We start from the raw sequence: 24,062 nt of genomic DNA, 5'->3' as shown, positions 1-24,062 counted from the left end.
CTTGGCAGGTCACGAGTGCAGTGGGCTCAGGGCTCAGAGGGAACTGCCCAGGGTGTCGATGGGGACGGGTGCGAGGCAGCTTTGGCAGCGGATGTGGATGTGTGTGTGCGGTGGAAACTTAGAAGAAGTAGACTCAAATGAGAGCTTTCTTAAAATTAAGATTCCTTGATACTTACTGACCTGCCTGTACTTTTTCATTTCTAGATTAAAAACAAATGAAAAGCACCACTACAACTTGGCATCCCTATTAGAGTAACAAAAAAGTGATCTTAACATTTTCAAGTATGCAATTTCTGGTTAGTTTTCATACGGTAACATTGTTACTAGAACTAGAGAAAAATAGAAGTGAAAAACATGTAAGATTTCGTTTTATGGCAGTAACTATTGTAGTTTTACAATATTAGTCTAATATATTGAATTTGTTTTTTAAACATAGAATTTATGCTTTCAAGTATATGTTTATCAAGGGTTTTTTTTTTTCAATCAAGATCTTACAGTTTGAAATGGGAAACTGCCTACGTGGTTTTCATTCACTCCACAGGTCACTGAGATGGAGCTAAGCATGTGTAGATATATGGGTATGTACATATGTATAGGTCCGTATATGTACATATCCATAGATATATGCATATGTACGTATTTATAGACACATGAATATAGAAAGAGAATGAGAAATTTACTAAATATTTCTATCACCAGAAAGTCATCTTATAAATTTAATAAGCATTTACTATTACAATTACATTATAATTGGCATGAAGTTTATTCTATAGAAAAATCACTCCTTAGTTATGTTATATTCTGATGTTGCTTTTATTTTTTAAAATCTGGTTAAAAATATATTTTTAACATCTTTACATTGAGAACATTATAAGTCTCTGACAGGAGTTCAGCCTGAGCTGGGCAGTTTTTAAGGCTCTAGCTAGTGGTGCACTTGAGTGTTGAAGCACCTTTGTCTCTGCCTGGACTCATGGCCTGCAGGGCTGGGTCCCCCAGGTCACGGGCAGCCGGAGCCAGCTCACGTGTTTCTGACAGACCAAAGAAGACCATGCAGCTTAGGTTTAACAACAAACTAATCTAAACAAACATTCTAGGAATTTTGAAGACCCCAATCTCCTTTATACTCCCTATCCTTCCTCATCCTGAAAGTCACAATCTCCTCATCCGGTAAAAGGATGGCAAAATTGCTGAAATTGTTTGCACTGCGTTTCCTGTTATGAGTCTTTGAGAAAGCAAGAGACATCACTGGTGTGGCTTTCCACGACACAGGACACGAGGGCCCTTTTGTAGTCAGCTCACCTCAGACTTCCCACTTTTCAAACCAGAGATAAAGCATCTACCAAATACATCCACGCCCCTTTTCCTTCTGCTAGAGAACATAAAGATAAGATTTTTTTTTAAATCCTGATTCATTTTTTTTGTATGCTATGAAGAACTATAGTACAAGTAGTTTCTTTTGTGAAGCATGCAATGGACTTCATTACTTATAATAAACATTTTCCCTGTATTATGTTTTGTATGGCAACTTGCTGTATCCTACTAGTAGTCATCTTTTTGCCACAAATAGAAAAAACCCATAATATTTTGTAAGAGAACGATGGCAGCAGATTTCTGACAAGCCCCATTTACACGGTACATTGTTCCAGAGGATGTTTGAGTAGAAAATACAGAAGCACTATACAAACCTACTATTACATTTGAGAAATCATTAGCCTCAAAGGAGTAATAACGGTATGCTATTAAAACCGTGAATACATTTTCAGTATCTGTATTGAAAAAAAACTTTATAAATATGTAAATTTCTGTTCAACAAATCCAAAATAAAATGCACTAAAAAACTGATATGTAGACAAAAGTTTATTTACACCATACAACATTTTAAATATTTTATACACAGTTGCAGCAGAGAAAGCTACTCAGAGCTTTCTAGAGAAAACTGCAATAATAAAGATGTGAAATATATTATTCATATAAAAGTGAGATTATTACTTTATTGCATTTAAAGCAATGAAGAATGTAGCTCAACAAACATTCATTTAATGACAAAAACTTTGCTTTTATATTATAAAGTAAAAAGTGTAGTAATGGCCAAACAGACTGTTATAAACTTTAAAAACTGCATAAATATATACATTGTGCTTCATGGTGAAGTTTTTTGAAAACTAAACCATATGAAGCGGTTACAACATGAATCGTTGCTTGAGGTTTATCTATAAAGATTACCTTACAAATCCATTCCACGGGTACTTACAACACAGGATGGTCAGAACTGTACACCTGGTCCTCTCTCCACTAGCCTCACTAGTGAGAAGTTCCCATACGCAAACACCACTGACATTTGGCACATGAAGGTCCTGACATAGGATAGTCACACTGTCCAGATAGAAATGTCAGGCTTCCCAAGTCTTAAGTGTCAGTGCAATAAATTGTTTTATGTCCACCTCAGTCCATTTTGACTTTGTTAAACTTCTGTTTGAAAGTCACCCTCCTGCACATCCAGAGGCAAATTCAGACACTTCTCCCACTCTGCTGGCCTCAGTTCCAAAGCATCCTTTGCCTCTGTATCTAAGACATTGATTGTGGTGTAGTGTTGGTATTCACTGGGGTTTTTGAAAGTGTCCCATGGATTCTTGTTTGGTGCTGGGTTTTCCTGTTGAGAGAGAAGAGAGTCATTTATTTGATGACGAGGATTGCCACTTGTTGAAATTCCCAGAAAGAGAGCATGCTTGTGAACTTAATCCAGTTTATATGATTCAGAGATGATTCAAAATTGTAGCCAGCTGCAGGAAGTGGTTTTGATTTTAGTTTTCTTTCATTGAACAAACTGATGAACACCTTCTTTATGTTATACTAGAAATTTCCACCAATCAAAGGAATTGATTAATTTATGGAAGGCAAAAGAGACGATGTTTTGTTTGGGTGTCTTATGAAATGTCAGTATAGCTATATACTCAGGTAGGAAGGAGCATTAGTGTTAAGACCAAATGTAGAAAATTTGGGGCATCTGGGTGGCTCAGTTGGTTAAGTATCCAATATTTGATTTTGGCTCAGGTCATGATCATAGTTTCATGAGATCAGGCCTCATACATGGCTCTGTGCTGTCAGCACAAAGCCTACTTGGGATTCCCTCTCTCCCTCAAAATAAATAAATAAACACTTAAGTAGAAAATTTAAGTATTTTGGCTGAATCTTTGGTGAGATAAACAAAATTTGAGGATATGTAATGGGGCATATGGTATAATACTAAAAACAGTCCCCAAATGGCCATATTTCATAAAACTGAATTTCATTAACTTTGCTTAGTCACATGCAGATCCGAATTCAAGAAATTATCCTGTTCAGAATATTAAAAATGCTATTGTGTCCTTGTGCGATCTATTTTTTTCCTGCTATAAATTCCCCACAAGTTTCTATATATTTGGGTAGAACACTAATTTAGCAAAAATCATTCTTCCCTTCAAAGAGCACAGATTATTTTTGGAAAATATATCCATCAATATAAGGGGTTTTAAATAGTGTCCAAAGTTCAATCTTCATTATGTTTCATAGTATACACCCTCTTACTACCTAAGATTTCAGATCTACTTAGTTATGACTCCACTCAGACCTTCCATTGTTGTAGGGGCTCACTAAATATAAGTAGACATTATTCAGAGTTTCTATAGCCTGATATTTTGCTAAGATTTAGCAGTGAATTTGATTTATGGTATTTAAAGATTTCTGCAAAGTGAGGGAATTTGAATATGATAGACTAAACTGAATAACATCAAAGAACAGGAAGGAAATCATGACTGAATTCTCTTTAGACCAAATTAAACTACAACACTTAAGCAGCTATAATTTTTGAATGTGTCCTTTATTCCTCCCCTCTCTACCCTAAATTTTAGCCTTCAACTGACTGTAATTAATAAGCAGGGGGAACATAAAACAGGTATTGGAATGATTATCTGGGTTCCCTTGACTATACTGAAAATCACTTTCAAGTATAAACAAAAGAGACAACCTATAGAAATATTTTGTATAACTAGAAATTAAATTAAACCTTCAATACATTAGATGTTTGTAACACTTATTAGCTTTAATCATGAGGATATACAAAACAAATAACTAGTAGTTAAGACATGATAGTTTTTAACCTAAAGGTTACACACAGAGGATTAATTCTGATTTAGTCTACTATCCTAAAGTAGTATGAATTGTGTAGTCTTGTAACTCTTCCTTTCCCCTCCTTCCTTGCTCCCTACAACTAGTATTTATCAGCTGCTCTGTGCTGGGCATCATACTACGCACTAGGGAGAATGAAGATGGAAAACCAAACGGTTGGTATAAGATTTAAAGCCTGATATATGCAGATCCAAATTCCAGTTGCTCCATTTCATATGAATGTAACTCTGAGTAATTTACTTGGTTTCCATGAATCTCAGCATAAAGACGCGTGTGACTGGAGGTTAGGTGGCTGAATAAGCACGCATACTGAGAAGTAAAAATCCAGCAAACATGCAGATAGGATAACTCTGAGAACAACTGATTTTAGTTGGAATGAAAAAAAAATAGAATAACTAGGCAGAAGGTGAACTGAAGGCCAGATCATAAGGGACAATGTATGCCAGGGCACTCAATTTGGAATTTATTTTGTAGGCAATGGGGAATGGTTGAACATTTCAGGGCACTACAGTGACCTGAATCATCAGTCACTGACTGAAAGGTTCACTGATGTGAATTCTGCTGAATCAAGCCATACAGAGGATTTATCCTTCTTAGACAAAGGCTGTGTCTTAAAGGAGCTTTTGGGGAATCTTTAGTTTGAGTAAGTTCTATTAGTTCAGTCCTAAAAAAAAATCCAAGGTATGTAAACTATTCGCTCATTTGCTTTGAAAACTGGGATTTCATTATTTTTAAACAGATGGGGTTTTCAATTTATATTTTGAAGATCAAGCACCACGGATCCATGAATTAAAATGGCCAGTTTAAAACTTTGTCACAATGTCTAGATTCTAATTTCACAGCTTTATTGCCAGTATATGACCAACTGAATTTCTGAGCGTTGCTGTTAGTGGGTAATAATAAGGCTGGCTTTTTGACTCATCTCTGCTGGCCTGCCATGGTGTTCCTAGTTTTGCTGTGGTTCTTGCCATTGTTCACAAATGTGCGGACACCCTTTTGGTCTGAGGCCTATGCTGTTTTAGTGGTAAAGAACGACTGTATCTAGCAGTAGGACTCACCCAAACAGAGCACCACACACAAAAAATAAAAAAAGAAGGTAGCTTAAAGGGACCTAAAGCACAACATCAGGTGAAACAACATTTCAAAGTGCTGAAAGCAAAAAATCCCAACCAATAATACAAAAGTTTTAAAAATAATGACTACAACAATTAGTTATGGAACACACACAAACAAATGTGAAATGTAACATCAAAAACATTGTTGGGGGGAGGCAGTTAAAATGTAGAGTTTTAGAATGTGTGTAAACTTAACTTGCTATTAATGTAGACTGGGATATATATAGGCCGATATATGTAAGCCTCATGGTAACAACAAAGCCAAAACCTATAGCAAATACATAAAACTACAGACAACCATCAGACCACAAGGGAAGAGAGCAAGAGAGGACAAAAAGAACCAAGAAGAACTATAAAAACAGGCAGAAAACAAATCACAAAATGGCAATGAAGCACATACCTACCTATTATGACTTTAAATGTAAATTGCCTAAACTCTTCCATCAAAAGACAAAATAGCTGAATGGATAAAAAACAAGACACATTTATGCTGCCTGTAAGAGACTCACCTCAGTTGTAATGACACATACACTAAAAATGAAGGGATTAAAAAAGATGTTTCATGCAAATGGAAACCATGAGAAAGCTGTGGTAGCTATACTTAAGTCAGACAAAATAGACTTTAAAACAAAGACTAAAAAAAGACAATGGGCATTCCATATGATAAAGAGGTCAATCCAAAAGAAGATAAAAATCTGTATTTATGCACCTAACCTAGAAGCACATAAATAAAGCATATATTATAACACACCTAAAGGGAGAGATTGATAATGATACAGTTATACTGGGGTACTATAATACCTCACTTATATCGATGATAGATCATGCAGAAAGTCAAACATCAGCCTTAAGTGACCCATTTAACCAGATGGATTTAATAGATACATTCTCCTCAAGTGCTCTGGAACATTCTCCAGGATAGGTTATATGTTAGGCCATAAAACAAGTCTCAATAAATTTAAGAAGACTGAAATCATCTTTTTAAAACACACTTGTATGAAACAGAGAATCACAAAATAACATCAAAGAAATAAAATACCTTGAGGCATAAATGAAAATAAAACATAAGAAATCAATGTGATCAGTAAATGCAGTTGTAAGAGGGAAGTTCTCAGGGATACAGGCCTACCCTAAGAAACAAAAAATATCTCAAACATTCTAGCTTTACATCTAAGAAATTAGATAAAGAAGAACAAAGCCCAAATGTAGAAGAAAGAAGGAAATAAAGATCAGAGTGTAAATAAATGAAATAGAGACTAAAAAGACAATAGTAAAACCAATGAAACAAAGAGCTGGTTCTATGAAAAAAGAGAAAGGGTTCAAATAAATAAAATCAGAAACGAAAGAGGAGATGTTATAATTAATGTCAAAAAAAGATCATATGAGATTACTATGAACAATTATATGCCAACTTGGACAAAATAAATGTAACAAAATTGGGCTAAATAAATACCTAGAAAAAGACAATTTTCCAGGACTGAGTCATGAAGCACTAGAAAATGAATCAACTGATTACTAGCAAGGAGATTGAATCAGTAATCAAAATCCTCCCAACAAACAAAAGTCCAGAACCAGATGGCTTTACTGGTAAATTCTATCAAGTAATCAAAGAAGATTTAATACCAATCCTTCTTCAAACTCTTCCAAAAATTGAAAAAGAAGGAGTGCTTCCAAACTCCTGAAGCCAGTATTACACTGATACCAAAACCAGAAAAGGAAATTACAGGCTATTATCCCTGGTGAACACAGATGTAAAAATCCTCAACAAATATGAGCAATCTGAATTTTCAGCAATACATTAAAGATCATATACCATGATCAAGTGTGATCTATTCAGAGACACAGAGACGGTTCAATGTCTGAAAATCAAACAATGTAATTTTAATGGATGTTAACAAAATGAAAAATAAAAATCATATAATCACTTCAATAGATCAAGAAAAAACATCTGACAAAATTCATCATTTCATGATAAAAACTCTTAACAAAGTGGCTGTAGAGTGAATGTACCTCAATATAATAAAGGCTATATATGTCAAGCCCACAGCTAACATTATACTCAGTGGTGAAAAGCTAAAAGCTTTTCCTCTAAGATCAAGAACAAGAAAAGATGCGCACTCCTGCCACTTTCATTCAATACACTATTGGAAGTCCTAGGTGAAGCAATTAAGCAAGAAAAGGAAATAAATAATATTCATATAGAAAAAAATAAGTAAAAGCATCTCTATTAGCACGTGACATAATTTTATGTGTAAAAAACCCCAAAGAGGTACCTGGGTGGCTCAGTCTGTTGAGTGTCTGACTTCGACTCAGGTCATGATGTCACAGTTTTTGAGTTCGAGCCCTGCATCAGGCTCACTGCACTCAGTGCAGAGCACACTTGGGATCCTCGTTCCCATCTCTCTATGCCCCTCCCCTACTAGTGCTCTCTCCCCCCCAGAACCAAACCAAACCAAACCAAAACCCTAAAGACTCCACCAAAAAAACTGTTACAATCAATAAATTTGGTAAAGTGGCAGGATACAAAGTCAATATACAAAAATCTTTTGTGTTCCTATACACTAACAACAAACTATTAAAGAAATCAAGAAAACAATCCCATTTACAACTCTACCAAAAAGAATAAAGTATCTAGGAATAAACAGAGGTAAGAGGTAAAAGACTTATACAGTGAAAACTATAAGAAATTGATGAAAGATATTGTAGAAGACAAAAATAAATGGAAAGATATGCCATCTCATGGACTGGAAGAATTAATATTGTTTAAATGTCATATTACCCAAAGCAATCTATAGATTTGATATAATCCCTAACAAAATAGCAATGACATTTTTCACAGAAATAGAACAATTCTAAAATTTATATGGAACTACAAAAGATCCCAAATAGCTAAAGCAGCCTGGAGTAAAAACAACAAAGCTAGAGACATCATGCTCCCTGATTTCAAACTATATCACAAAGCTAAAGTATTCAAAATAGTATAGTATTGGCATAAAAACAGACATGTAGATTAATGGAACAGAATAAAGAGCTCTGAATAAATCCATGCATATATGTTCAACTGATTTACAACAAAAGAGGCGAGAATATTCAATGGGGGAAAGGACAGTCTCTTCAAGAAATGGTGTTGAAAGAACTGGACAGTGACATGTGAAACAAATTGGACTACTATCTTCCACCTTGTACAAAACTCTAGGTGCATTAAAACTTGGAAAATAAGATTAAAAAACATAAAACTCCTAGAAGAAAACACAGGCAGGAAGCACTTTGACACAGATCTTGGCAACACTTTTTTGGATCTGACTATAAAGGCAATGGTAAGAAAAGGAAAAAATAAACAAATGGGACTACATCAAACTAACAAGGTTCTGCACAGCAAAAGAAACCATCAACTGAATAAAAAGGTAACTGAATGGTAGAAGGTATTTGCAGATCATATGTGATGGAATATTAATATCCAAAATATATAAGGGACTCATACACTCAACAACAAAAAACAATGCAATTAAAAAATGGGCATAGATTCTGAATACGTTTTTCCAAAGAAGACACAGATGGCTAATAGGCGAGATGCTCAACATCACTAATCACAGGGAAATGCAAACCAAAACCAGAATGAGGTATCTCATGCCTGTGAAAATGGCTATTGTTAAAAAGACAAGAAATAAAAAATGGTGACAGGAATGTGGAGAAAAAGGAACCTTTGTGCACTGTTGGTGGCAATATCAATTGGTGTCGCCACTATGGAAAAGTGTGGAGGTTCCTAAACTAAAAATAGAACCATCATATGATCCAGCAATTCCACTTCTGGGTATTTATCTGAAGAAAATGAAAATACTGATCTGAAAAGACATTTTGTATCCTTATATTCATTGCAACATTATTCACATAGCCAAGATATGGAAAACATCCCAAGGGTACAACTGATGGGCAAATGGATAAAGAAGATGTGTCACATGTTGTGACAACATGTATAGACTAGAGGTCATTATGCTTATGCAATAAGTCAGACAAAGACAAACACCATATGATTTCACTTATATGTACAATCTAAAAAAAATGAAGAAACAAAACTCATAAGTGAGAAGAACAGATTGGTTGCCAGTGAGGAGGGGGTTTGGGAAAAGGTTGAAATGGGAAAAGGAGGTCAAAAGGTACACACTTCTAAGATAAATAAGTCATGGGGATACGATATACAGAATGGTGATAATAGTCAACAATATTGCATATTATATCTGTATATGCTGACAGGAGGAAACTAGGTTAACTGCATGATCATTTTGCATATATACAAATATCAAACCATTATGATGTATGCCTGAAACTAAAGCTGTTATTCTACCACAATAAAAAAATTATAAACTCCATATAAGCCAACATACAGGAAGCTTCCAAAGATGCTAATTTGGTCTTAGGCTGTATACACAGAAATGGAATGTTAGCTGAATATAAGAATTTAGGGCCAGCTGGACCACAGCAGGGCCACCTGAGCATTTCCCATAATTCATGGGTCCAAGTCCCTCCCTTCCTCCATCCATCCATTTCCTTCCTTTTCCTTCTTTCCTTTCTTTTTCCTTCCCCTTTTTCTAACAACCTACCAATTTTGGGGAGAAGGAAAGAGAATCTATTTATTCTGTATTCTAAGAAAGCAAGAATTTGGAGAAGTTTCTTGGGGGAAAGAGATCTTGCTGGTGAATAGTTTGTGAGACTCACTCAAAGTAAGAGAATTCTTTTAACACTGCCTTTTCTTTGCCACGTGATTTAGATGTTGTCTTGCCTAGAAGCAGGGAAATGGACTAAGTGGTCTTTTGGGTTCCTTCTGATTCCCCAAATTCTACATAATTGCCATCATTTGCAGTGCTAGGCAGGTGTTGTGAGTTAGTAGCCAGAAAAAAAGGAAAAGACTTTGAGATTTTTGTTTTGAAAATGTCTTTCTCTCGCCAATTATGCCAATTTTTCATTAGCAATGTGCCACATGAATTATGACTGAATTAAGGATAATGAACTCACTCACATGTTCATTATTAATCAAAACTGAATAAGGAACTTTTTTTTTTCTGTTCTGATATTTAGGACAATAGTCAAGCAGCAATGACAACTCTATCCTTCCCACTCCTAACCTCCCAAATGATAAATATTTATAAATCTTTTCTAGAAAAGGCGTGCTGCTGCAGAGATGTAGTGTAATTAGTAGGTTATTTTGGTTGTCAGGAAACTGAGATACAGATATTTGTGCCATTAATGATTTAATACCCAGACCATACAACTAGGGGAAATTACAATCATATTATAGCAGTCAGCCAGCTGTAGCTGTTGCATAAGGCTTTCAGATTTGTAAACATAACCCTCTCCTTTTTTTTTTTTTTTTTTAAACAAATGACGTTTCTTCAATTTATTCCGATGTTAGCTTTCAATATTCCAAAACGAGTAGCTAATGTGTTTAGGTCTAATCTCAATGGTGCAATTCTCATTTGCCTGACAAACTAAAAATTGACGGCTCAGTATTAGCAGGAGTAGATAAGAAAGAACCACTCATTACATATAAGTGCCTTCTATATGCCCAGTGTTGTTGATGATAACAAATGATACATGATTCTTGCTATATGGAGGAAAATAGGTTGATATACACGTGACTTATTTCCAGACCAATTAAGAGTTAAGGTCTATTGTATTTCTTATAACCTTCATTTAACAAACACAGATGGAACTGTGAGAAACATTCAATAAATCAAGAGCAGTTATATACTGATAAATTACCATGGTCAGCATTGTACCAGTACTGAGAGGAATACAAGAAAAACAAAGGTATGTACATTCTTGTTCTCATAAGCTGATGTTACTAACGAGGAAGCTAGGACTTAGACTCATAGCACACAGATACAAGATTCACTAGAGTTAGAAGGTGATCGAACACCAGGTCTCTTAGAGTGATGTGTATATACCATTTATGTTGGGAGCGGGGAGGGCTACAAAGGTGGAAGGCAGAGCAGGAGCACTATTTTTGGAGTGAAGAACAATGGAGTCAGATGGCAGGCCAGCTCTCTGAGAGCTCAGTCTCAGCTTCTTAACCTCTCAAGTGCCCTACTTACTTTGGAAAGTGTTATGAAAACAAAAAAGGCATTAATTATTGTTTTCTATGTTCAATGTAGGAAAAATTGATCTGGGTAACTTGCTCAAGATCAGATAATTCTTGGTGGAGCTTTTCCCTCGTATACTAATTTCTGGACTCCTTGTTCAGGGCTCTGACAAATAATCACATAGCCTTCTCTGGAGCTATGCCTGTGCCATGAACATGGTGAATGCAAAATATGATGTGATGAATTCCTAATGCCTAGCCTGTAGTAGTGTCGATGAATGAGAAGAAAATGGTTCAATAAACAATCAATCAAAGCCTTCAATGTTGATGTGTTTCTCAAAACAAGTGAATCTCCTGGAGACAAATCCTAATACTTTGTTTCAGGTAACAGAGTGTATACTAATACACACACACATTTTATGACATTAAAATGCCAGACATTCAAATGAAAATGGAAAAGCTATTTGAGTATATGAATTAACTGACTTTTAATGATGATAAAAGGGCCAGGTGAACCTAACACATTTTTGAAATATAACTAATTCCAATTAAAGCTTAGAAATGAAAATGTTTAAAATATGAATAAAAATGAGTCTGTCATTCCTAATTCATTTCTTAGTACACTCCAAAATACATTTTGTAGCATTATTTTTTTCCTATGTATGTATCACTCTTGTGTTCAAAAGACAATTAAAAGCTCCTGGAGGGCAAGGATAGTAGCTGACGTGACACGTCACCCGTGCGGTGCCAGGCATTGACGAGGCAAAGCACACTCACCATAGTGCTTGTATTTGGTATATCCCGAAATCTGTCCAAAGTTTGAAATTTCTGATTTAGTTCCTGAAACAGTTCCATATGCCTCTTCCTTGTATGCATGACCTTCTGCAAAAGAGAACAGAGTTATTCTCATTTCTAATTTGACTTATACCTTTTAAAATAAGCTTTAATATGTTCACTGTAATGAAAAAGAACAATAAAGTTTGGCAGGAACCAGGAAGTCCCTAAAGACACCAAAGATGGAAATGAGTTGCAGCCAATCCTTGTTTCCTAGTCAGCACTTCTTAAAAATGAAGAATTGGCTTTATTTCCACTTACAGGATTACCAAAACATAGTTTTCTCTTGGTGGGTGCATTAAAAATGTAGCAGTCATTCCTGTGTAAGATTTTCATCACTCAAAGTTAAAGCTGTTTTACAAAAATTGTAATAATACAAAAAAAATGTTTAAAAATTTGGACTTGTAAAGCACCCAAGTCTCTCAATGTCCATCATGGGAAATATTACTTTTTTTATGTTTTATTTCCATAAACACTAAAATCCTAGCCGGCTGTACTTAAGGGGGAGCAAACTCCCAGGCACTGCCTTTTAAGGCTGACTCAAAGCACTAAAGTGTCTGAAATATATGTGAGACCGAAAATCTTACACTTTCCTTGAATGATGATTGAGCTTTGCAGAAGGAAAATCTGACCCATAGGTTTCATATATTTGTTTACGAGATGGTACGGAATCTTAATGAGAGGACTCAGAGCATAAATTGTGTAGTAGATGAGCTTCTCAAATCACTGATATAAATATCTTAATACTCTTCATCCCTGGTTACATCCTTGTTTCCCAACTTCATCGAAACTCAACAAATAGAGTCCTAAATAAAAATGACCTCAGGGTAAGTATCATGCACTGAATCTTTTTCTATTACAGAGCAGTTTACAGAGAAGATAATAAATCCCCTGTATTTTCAAGTGTTATTTTAAAGAAAACATCTTCTTCAGTTTTGATTTTCAAAGTTAAAAAGCATTATTTCAGTGATTTTTCCAAGATTGTGACTCCATGTTTGTGTAAGATTTTATAGCATTGTAAAGCATGTGCTTCATAACTCACCATTTGCTCATGTGCATTATATTCATGCTTAAGCTATGATTTGAACATACCAAATGCTTAAACCATAGCCTCAGCTATGACTTAATTGCCAAATATTTTCAAAAGGAAAGTAAATATATCTTTGGGGGAAGATCTATAATGTCTGGTTTTCTTCTAAAAAGACAATTGTAGAGAACACTATCTCCTTGAGAAAAGAAAAAAGCAAAAGAGAAATGCAAATTAAATCTTTATCATGCTTTAAAAAGCCTTATTCTCTGTTATGCCAAATTTAATTTCCTATATTTAATGACTCTGTGTTAGGCAATACTTTGTTTAGCTAATTTCTTCTATTTTCATTAGCCTACTTTTATGAGAGAATTCTGACATTTTAAGTCTTGCTCTAACCGAATTATTTTCATCATCGCTCCTCTTAGTTCTAGGAGTTGGCTGTTAACAAATCAGGTGGTTGAGGATGAGAACATGGCAACATTACTCATGATGAGGACGTGAAACATAGCAAGCAATTACAGAGTGATTAACTTCCCATCAGTTTTGGGGAGAGTACAGGAAACAGATTTGCAGGATTTACAGAGAAACACCAGGCAAACATAATTTGACTAGCAATGGCTGATGGAGATTTATGAGAGGGAGGATTTGCATAAGCAACTCAGTGGAGGGATTTTGAGGACCACATAAACTGGCAAACATAACGAAACACATTCTATCCCCAGGGACTCAAATATTCCCTTGCAGTACCAGGACCTAAGACACTCATTAAAATACTACTTTGTGTTACAAGGAATACCTTTAAAACAAAACTGTAGTCATCAGAATATTAATTATGGCTCTAACTTACAAATAGTGTTTTTCATAATAATGAATCCTAACCATGTAGCTATTTTCTGCTAGGGTGCAGTAGGACTAAAGTCACGCTATTGACATTTCTCTAAAGATACTTCATTCTGCCAGTTAATACATATTCATGAGGACCACATATTGTGCTAGCTGCTGAAGTAACAATGGTGTGCAAAATCCAGTACAGTTTCTCCCCTCTTATAGCTTGAGGTATGTAATGGAGGACATAGGCATTAATCACATAAGAACTTCAATACATGTTATTTTAGAACTGAGATAAGTGAAACAAATGGTGAGGCTATGAGAATAAGTGAGAGGGGAATTTGCTAAAATAAATGCAAGGGAGGCAGATTCCCTCGAGGGAGGCGGCCTTAATTGTTTATATAAAAGAAAAAGTGATAGGTTGTAAAGTACTTTCATGAATTTAAGACATTTGAGAAAAAAAGTCAGGGTGTGAACAACCCTGTACGTTCTGAGCCTCTACCCTATCTCAGACCCTCTTCTAGAATAAATACTTGGGACATGTCAAATCTCACAGCTCTGGGTCTGGACAAACTTGAATTTAGATCTCAGTTCCATCACTTTCAAACTGTGTGGTCTGAGGCACAAAACGTCATCTCCTTGTAGCTCCAGTTTTAGTAGCCAGAGTAACCTGATAGGGTTGTTCTGAAGATTTAAAAAGGGATATATATTTACCACTGGAGGACACGGGCAGGAGCCACTTGAGAAGTGGTAGCCATTGTTATCTTTCTCAATCCTCACAGTAACCCAGGGAGGTAGTAATCATTATCTCCCTTTGTTGATTAGGAGACTGAAGCCCAGGAGGCTAAGCTCCCAAGTTCACATCAGTGGTGAGACAGCTAGAATGCATTTTGCATCCAAAGTCAATTCTCTTTGCATGCTGTTTAGAAACATTCCATATTCAAGTTTGTGATTATGCCCTATTCAAATGGAAAAGTGAGTGAAACAAACAAGGGTGGGTTCGGGGCTTTCTGTAGTAAGTCCAGAAACTGGATATTGATCACCCTGCAACTATCCCATCAAGTATTTGCAATTATCTTTTGAAGGGCTGATCTCCATATCGTGTGTCTGAACACCTTGTAGACACTTAGCTTTGTATCCCTGACACCTAGCACAGTGTTTGATATTTAGTAGGTGCTCAAGAAATGTCCACAGGATAAATGAAATTACTGTGCTGGCATAGGTACACAGGCCAGGGAAGCTGCTTGCAACCTAGATGGCTATCATAAATCTTGCCTTCTCTCCTTCTAGTTAAGAGGCCTCCCTGCAGAAGAGGAGACTTCTTTTATTGGCCCCAGGAACTCTGCCTCCTCATTCTGAAGCTATTGTGATCTCTTATTTTCCACACAAGTGGCTTAAAAAGGGCCTGCAGGTGGGTTTGAAACAAACCGCTTAGAAGTTTTCTTTTCTAAATTCAGAAGTGTGAATCACAGAGTTGGGTTTTAAGTCTAAGCTACAGATAAGATCGGCATTTCTATATGCAGATTTTTTAGGAACAGAGAGATTGTTAGAAAAAGTTGGAGAATCTGCCAACTATAAACTTTAGAGTAAGGGGCCTGGAAATCACGTGCTATAGAATTTAGACACTACTTTGCTTAAATTACCTTTTCTAGCCTTAGGAACATAGACACCAATACTGTCGTTGTTCATATTTACTAGTATACACCTATGGTCATTTTTCCTCTCTTTTTGCACTGCATAGGAATCCTCAATCCAGAGTGGGCTGTTGAATGCCAGTCTAAAGTAAATGAAAACTAATGCTAAGGAATCAACATACACCACAGGAATTAATCTTGATTCTTGAAGTGGTGTTGTGAATAGGGAATGATTTATGTACCTTTCTCTGGCCAGAGCTCCAGAGTATCCCTAAGACAGAACCTGAGCCCCATGGACTGCTTGACATTACCAGCATCTAGTTATGTTTCAAGCATGTTTCTATTTGAATAAATATATATCGGGACTTAAATTAGACAAGGGACCTAAAAAAAGAACTGAGTAAGGTCTATATTATTTTTGATTTTGTCACTGTCACTCAAGGATATACCTGGGTGCAGATATCTGCAGCAGTTTAATTTAGTGTTATAGAAAAGCTGGATGTAGCACAGGATGGGTTGCTCAAACATTTCCTCTCAAAGTGTGCTGATTGCCTAACAGAGTGTATGTATTTACTGCAGGGGATCAGGGACAAAGCAGAAAGGGGCCTATTATGAGTAAGACATTTCTTTGCAATTGTATGCTTTATTTTTAGAACATAACATATATTTTATCTTCTGTGCCATAGCTTAGTTGTTTTTAACAATATAAAATTAATATAAAATATTTTATCTTATGCTCCCCCAAATCTAAAAATTCAAGGCCCCACAAAGATGGCCATGATCGTCCTGGACCAATACCTTCTTGTGCTCTCTCCTCACCATGACCTCTCCCCAGTTTGAGAAGCATGGGTTTACTGGATGTTGGGGTTCATTAGGAACTTCAAAGAACATTCTAAGATGTTTCTAAGAGACCACATGGTTCCATGGAAGAATGCACCAAGGTTGATCCTCATGTTTTTAGAGGGAAGATAAAAATAAATTCCTCTCTATCCATTTTGTATCTAACATGGAATGGATAATATTGCTTATTGCAGTTTAAGATATTTCTAACTGTATTCCTAATCATTCCTTGAGATTTGCCCTCAATCCAAGACAATTTAAACTACCTGCCTGATATTTCTAATTTAACATCATATTAGGCACCTTAATCTCCAAGGTATTAAAATGCAACTTAGATTAACTAGATGTCTGCTTGCTTTCCCTAGATCTGTCGATGCTACTACTGGTAACTCTGGCTCAGACCTGCAGGGTCCTCTTTTTCTGCTCCTGTATTTTCATTTAAGGACCAAATTCCACAGATCTGGACTCTTCCATGCCCTTTCTTTTCCTACCACATCATTTTTCTTGCCTGGACTAGTCACTTCATAATTTGTATTTCCACTTCTTAATTTGTCCTTCGTCAGTCTCTCCTTTCTATTACTTCCATAGTCATCTTTCTATATTCCAGATCAGGGAAAGTCATTCCTCACTAAAAACCAAGCAACACAATAGAACAGAAAACTTTAGTAGCTTTTAGTAATAAACTAGATAAAAATCTTACCTTGGGGTACAGGCTCTTTACCCATATAGTTTCTAAATTACTTCCTCTTTTTATCTATAGACCTCATGTTTCAGTGAATTTTAATTTGCCTCTGGTTTCTTGAGCATTCCACACTTTTCGCCATTAGCTAACCCCCACACCTCTTCCTCCTCCTGGAATTTCTACCTGCCATTCATCTCCTAGGTTGTATATCATGTAAATATCTTTGAAGTCCAGTATGGTTGTCTTTGAGGTGTTGTCTCCATAGTTCATTTTCTATACTGGTCTCTGCTCCAAATCAAATACAGTGTTTGATACTTTTTTTTTTTTAAAACAACCTAGACTAACTTCAATTTTAAATCATTCTTCTCACAGTAATTTATTGTATGCCTACTACTGTGAGAATGAATAAAGGAACCCTCATTCAAAATGGAGCGAGGGATCCATGAAGGGAGTGCTCTCCTGCACAAAGACTCATCACAGTCTGCATACCCAGCGGGAAGAAGAAAGATTTCCTCTCACCCTGGCAACAGCAGCAAGTTGCCCAGCAAGTTGTCAGTGAGAAGCTGCCACCACTTCCAACTCTTTTTCCTCCAATGAACTTCTGTTCAAAACAACCCGTTGCAACTCCCCCTTTCCTCTGTAAAAGGATACTCTCCCACTTTGTTATCCAGACTTGCTTATTATTCCCCCTTGTTTGCTAGTCCCCAGTTGCAATTCCTGTGCTATTCCCAAGTAAACTCCTTTGCTGCTCAGTAATTTTTGTTGTTTAACTTTTAAGGTTGACATTACATGGTGTCAGAAGTGGAATCTGAAGATGATGAACCCCTGAGGAACTAACAACCCCAGACATGGTGTATGGTGCCCACTGCAGCCTCTTGCGTTCTGAGTCATCTTTTTCCTTTTGGCTTGGTAAGCCTCTTGTTGAGTCAAGCTTTCTTTTGGTTGAGCTCTCTGTTTTTATTCTTGAAGGCATCAGCCTTTTAGTGACTACTCATTTGTTTGCTGAACCTCTGGGATCATAATCCTCTAAATTCTTTCCAGGGGCTCCTCCTTCTGGGAATCTGGCCAGTTTTGTGTTCAAAACTGTGGCTGCTCCTCATGTACATTCTTAACCAAATGGACCAACTTAACCAGAGATAATTTAGAACTCCTGTGGCCACTATAGAGAACGGTTGACCTCATCAAACTGGTTTTTCTAGAACCAAATTAGAAGACGACAGCTCTAAAATTAAACAGACTAAATAGGATGCCTGTTTTAATTGGTGTCTAGAGTTTTCCAAACATATCCAAGATTCTAAAATCATGTCTTTGCAAAATAACGTTTCTAAATTAACCAAGAGAAACAAACAATTCAAAGTAGAGAAAAGGGCCTCTCAGGTCACCTTTTCCCTTCTCTGTCCTCCTTATCTAGTACCAGCTTCCTCTTTCCTTCCTGCACCACTCCCACATCCTCTATACCCTGTACTTCCTCATCTACCAAGCTATAGGCCATAATTAAAGAATTTATGAAACCCAGGGAGGATCCTTAAAACTGTTTATAAATGGATTGCCTTCTGAGATTAATGAATTAAAAAAAAACACCTTAAAGTATCTTCTAAGGTCTGTTTTTGGGTTTATCTATGTGTTTATGAATGTCTATGTATGTATATTATAGGTATGGTATTTTTCTATTTCTGGGTGGTAGTGCCAAAACTATTTTATAAAAGGAGCCCTATTTAATTGGCTTGACAATGAAGCATTTGTAAATTAAGTTCTCAGAAATAGACACTAAACCAAATGTTTTTCAGGTTCACATGATTTATGAAAATATTGGGTATAAATGCTAGTTTAAGATTGTTGGCTCAATTAAAATGTGTGTCTTTGGAGTTCTCAGCATTAAATATAAAACTTTTGTCCTATCTAGGTTTACTAAAAGTACAGTAAGTTCATGTTATTCCTTTTACAAAATTTGTGAGGAAGAAAGTAGCTTAGGCTGATGACTAGTTGCCTAATGTCTCAAGTTTTTTGGATAATCTAAACATTCTTGTTAAGAACAAGTAAATTAGAATAAGTGAAAGTAGGATAAGAAGTTTTAGGTAAACTTTTTAGTTTCCCCAATACATTTTGGTTACCTGAAACTTTAAAGTTTTGCTAAGTTAAAATCAATGATAGATATTGAATATTGCCATCTTTTCTAATATGATAGAAAATTAAAACATTAATTACTGAATGGAGGTTTATCTAATTTTGGTTTCTTTTTACAGAGAAACAGAAGATATTTGCGTCTATAAATGACCATGCTTTGTGCCATATTGAAAAAGTTATACTATGAAGGATCATATGTTTCTAGAAATAATGAGATATATTCATGAAGTCACCAACTTACTTGCTAATGTAAAAGTTCATAATTGCTTAGTTTTCACTAAAAATAAGATTTATAAAGGTTAATAATCCTAGTTAACATATGTAATTAAAGCTACTAGAAATAATAAGGGAAACAATTCTGTATACAAGGAAAGTCAGGTATGTTTTTTGGTTAGAAAGATATGAGGAAAAACCAGAATAAGTATGAGGTATGGAGATACATTTTTTGTTGAGGAAAATAGAAGGGACAGACTAAGATGAACATATAAAGTGGTAGAAGATCTGTAAAAATGAAATCTTGGGAAAAATTTTTATGTATGATCAAGCTAGATAAAATTTGTTATAAGGGTTTTAAAACCAAGCTTTAATATTACTAGTGCATTTGTGTAAAATTAAACTTTAATTTTTCTTTTATCTGATAAAAGGCTAAAATTTTCTTGGAATATTGGTCTTCTTTTGATAACAGATTATAAAAAGGTTTCCTTTACCTGTTAAAGTAATCTGGCTTTTAAAAAAAGGATTCTGTTTTGTTAAAATAATTTTGTGTGTTTGCTGTCTTCATCAAGTCATTGAGTGTGTTTTTACTCAGAACTATGTGACTTTCTGTATTTGCCTTTTAACATCTTCCACTATTACCATGGTTAAATGGATAACTAAGTATTGTTTCATAGTGACCTATGATCCTATTTAACCAAGTGTTTTGAAACCTTTTGATATTTTTGACAAACTTCCCAAAATTCAATCCAAAATTATCTTTTTGACCTGAACTAACTTTGAGTTTTCTAAGAGGTCCCTAACACACATCTCAATAGATTTGTTCTTTTTCCTTATAAAAAGAGAGAGGTTAAACCCATTAGGCTTATTTGGCATATTAAATTACCTGAGAAACATTTTAAAGTGATGATAAACCATCGTAGGTCATGTGATGCAAGTGACTGTGATTAATGTAAGTATTATAGAAATTATATGAAATTCCTAGAAATCTGAGATCTTGGTATAATGTCATCAGTAATAATTCCAGTTATTATCTTAAAATGTTATACAGGAAACCATATTTTTTGTAAATCCTATTATAGCGAACTTGCATCAGATCTTTAATAAAGGGCGTTTTAAGGCTTTTGTCATTTTCAGGGAGTTACAGTTTTGCTCTAATGCTTTTATAAGAGAGAACCTGCAGAAGTGGGTTGTCTTCAAAGAGATTCATGGAAAGAGCTCAGAAAAAGTGCAGATTTCTGATAACTTTGAGATCATAAAATTGAACTGGGTAAAAGTTTCTAGAACTAATGAAAAACTGGATTCAAGAAGAACAAGAATAACATGATAGAATGAACTGAGCAGGATGAGTACAATTTTTATGACTCCTAGTTTTGACACATTGCTGGTCTTTTACTGTTTTGTTTTCAACATTAAAAGGACACCTTCTTCTCTTTAAATCTATGAAAGACAGCAATTTGGTAAAATAGAACTTTGTAAACAAAGATGAAACATCTACTTTTTCTCCCTTCCTGATCCATTCAGAATTTGCATCACATGGCAATGCAGTTAGTTATTTGCATAAATTCAATGAGAATCTGTTCTCCTTGTAATAACAATTGGAAATATTGGCTATTTTACCAAGGCTCTGATTGTATTATTTTGAGAGAGATGTACAAATTCTCAGATTTGACAGGACAGTTTTTAAGAAACTAAGGCTGACTTTATGAAATGAATAAAGCTCAGAAAAATTGCCCTGGCACCTTGCTTACAAGGTTTTATTTAGCAAAGCAGTCTTAAAAAGAGCTTATATGGGGGCACCTGGGTGGGGCAGTCAGTTAAGCATCTGACTTCAGCTCAGGTCATGATCTTGTGGTTCACAAGTTTGAGCCCCGCATCGGGCTCTGTGCTGACAGCTCAGAGCCTGGAGCCTGCTTCTGATTCTGCGTCTCCCTCTCTCTCTGCCCCTCCCCTGCTTCTGCTCTCTCTCTTAAATATAAATAGAAACATTAAAAAAATGAATGAAATGAAAAAAATAGTCAATCACTATTCTTGTAACACTTGTGGAAATAGGCCAGATGTAATGCAAACAAATTAGTTTTGCTATGATTATCTTTGGTAAAAAAAATCAGGATAAGTATAGGAAAAAAACATTGTTTGCACCATTGTCTATATTAGATTCTAATCCTGTTAATAGTAGATCCTAAATTCTTCTGGTTTTGCAAGTATCTGGCTGTGACTCTGTAAACAAACATAATTTTTTCCATGCTTCTGATTTGGAATGACTAAGAAAAAAGACTGCCCTTGAGCCTCTCTGAAACTATCCCAGGCCCTCCTCACTACCCAAATGATAGCCAGACTTCAGGGGCTTGATAATGGGATATACATCCACAGCTAAGGATGGCTACGCCTGACATCTGGTCCTGTACAAAGCCCGGACATCTGGAGGAGAAGCAGCTGACCTCAAGGCAGACTGCTTCCACTCAAGACACATACTCTGAACATGAAAGTCCTCCTGTACCCCTTGTTTCCTTTACCCTGGCACTGACATGGAAACGTAAAACCATCACCTGTATCTCCCAGGCCATTGCTAAGGGGAGTAAACTATAGAATTTAGAACAATTTTTTTTAAAGGTTAAGATCTTGGCCAAAAGGGAGAAATGTGAAAATAAACAAAGGAAACCTCCTTCAAAGGGGGTTGGAAGTCCTGCGTGGTGAGCTCTCTCACATACTACGACCTTGTTTATTTCTGCGGAAGGAAGATGTCCCCTGCGCCCAGCAACAGCACACTGTCCCTTCCTGCAGCTTGGAACTCTCTTATTTTCCTCCAGTGAACTGTTGTTCAGAACAGTACCTCCCAACTACTTCTCTATAGGCTTGCATGTCCTGAATTGCAATTCCCAAATAAACTCGTGTGCTGCTTGATAACCTTTGTTGTTTAATGTTTAAGTTTGATACTGTATACCAGATCTCTTCTTGGAGCTGGGGATGCAAATCCAATAAGGGGTTTGGTCACAGAACAAAGGATTATCACTACAGTATTTTCTGTATACATTTCTGAAAGTAAGAATTGATGTTAAACCAGTTTGGCTAATCAACACTTCGGTCTATTTATTCAAAAAATACAGTGTTGTCTTGGAGACTGGCAACATGAAAGGGCTTTGCCCCAGGCGTAATGTTTAATAGGTAATGTTTTGTGAGTTAAGAGAATATTGTTATTGTGTATAGACTCTGGGGAGTGTATGAGGCCCAAGGGAAAGATACTTTCAGGTGCCGAGGAGGCAAATCTGCTTGTCGGTGGCAAAATGCATAAGTTGGCCACTGTGTGGGAAGGCTTATGGGGTGGGAGTTGGGGGACTATCAAGTAGTTCGATATAAACAAAATTTATCAAGCTGAATTAAAGGGGAGAAAGGCAAGTCAGGCTCTTCATCAAGGACCATCCACAAAGTACAAATATATCACACTAAAATGTATCAGCATTTAAATCCAAGAGTAATTTTTTTTGAACACCATCTATGAGATATCTGCCCCACAACTGTAGTTGCAGATAGACTAAGAAGAGTGGTACTAAAAGGTTTGCAAAGGAAAGGTACTATCTCCAAATACCCCCACGCCACCCCAAATTTTACACTTCTCACAATCATGCATTAACTATAGCAATTGAAGAGCTAACTATCCAGGGCTGTTGTGTGGCAACATCCTTCCATTATCAGCCAGTGTTCTGGTAATACCATGGCTATACATTTGGATGCTAAGCAGCAGGAAAAAAGCATCAGCTTAAGGAATCTGCTACCAGTTGCCATAGAAATATATGAAAAAGGAATAGTTTTTCTAATGCTCCAAGTGACACAATATGATCAGATTTCTTTTCAGAGTTTGTGATTATGTAGCTTTGGTTGGTTGCACTGAGGCTTAATTTTAGATCTAGGCTTTTACTATGTTTTGTCACTGATGCCTCATGGGTTAATTCCCATATCCGTTCCTTTGTACTAACAGAACTTAGTGCTCTAACGACAAAAAATATATACACAATGATCCTCAATTTTGGGTTAACTAAAGAATAGGAGAAAATACATTTGTCCCTTTAGAATGCAGTAAAAAATCTCAAAGTGAAGACTGCTGACTGGTTTTTCTTTGTAGCCCCAAATAATATATGATGACATTTTTAATCCCATGCCAGGTTGCTACAACTGAGACACCTCAGTAGGAAATTCTTCCATATAATCATTGTAGCCAGGTTATCATTACTTTGCTTCTTGTACTCTGAAATTTTCCTAAAAAAGACCTAATTCTTTTCAGACTCTATTTCGGAGCCTGTTTACCAATGCAGTAAATAAAAACCACTAAGTCTCATTTTTGATACCTGATGTATTATTGCTGAGCTACGACATTCATCTACATCAACAAAACGATTGATTTAGGAGTTCCCATATTCAGAGAGGTTTCCAAAATTTTAGGAATATCAGCTAAGTGTATCGAGTTCTATGTAAGCATCAACACAGTACAAATATGCTGAAGAAATTTATAATGTATTATATCCAA

General features: G+C 35.9%; 1 protein-coding gene across 3 annotated transcripts in view; it reads right to left on the bottom strand.

Annotated features, from left to right (window-relative positions):
• Nucleotides 1-1,839: 1,839 nt before the first annotated feature.
• ADGRB3 (adhesion G protein-coupled receptor B3) overlaps nucleotides 1,840-24,062 on the bottom strand; it is a 719,614-nt gene continuing 697,391 nt past the window's right edge. For all 3 annotated transcript variants that reach the window (XM_029944937.1, XM_029944936.1, XM_029944938.1), the window contains 2 exons: nucleotides 12,133-12,237; nucleotides 1,840-2,650 (listed from right to left, as the gene is read on the bottom strand). In XM_029944937.1, coding sequence (XP_029800797.1) covers nucleotides 2,462-2,650; nucleotides 12,133-12,237 — 294 coding nt within the window. In that variant the 3' untranslated portion in view covers nucleotides 1,840-2,461. The remainder of the gene's footprint in view (nucleotides 2,651-12,132; nucleotides 12,238-24,062) is intronic.

Source organism: Suricata suricatta, chromosome 7 (genome assembly GCF_006229205.1).
Source record: "Suricata suricatta isolate VVHF042 chromosome 7, meerkat_22Aug2017_6uvM2_HiC, whole genome shotgun sequence".
Lineage (NCBI taxonomy): Eukaryota > Metazoa > Chordata > Mammalia > Carnivora > Herpestidae > Suricata > Suricata suricatta.
The sequence above is the reverse complement of the archived record's forward strand: the minus strand, read 5'-3'. Positions and strand labels throughout refer to the sequence as shown.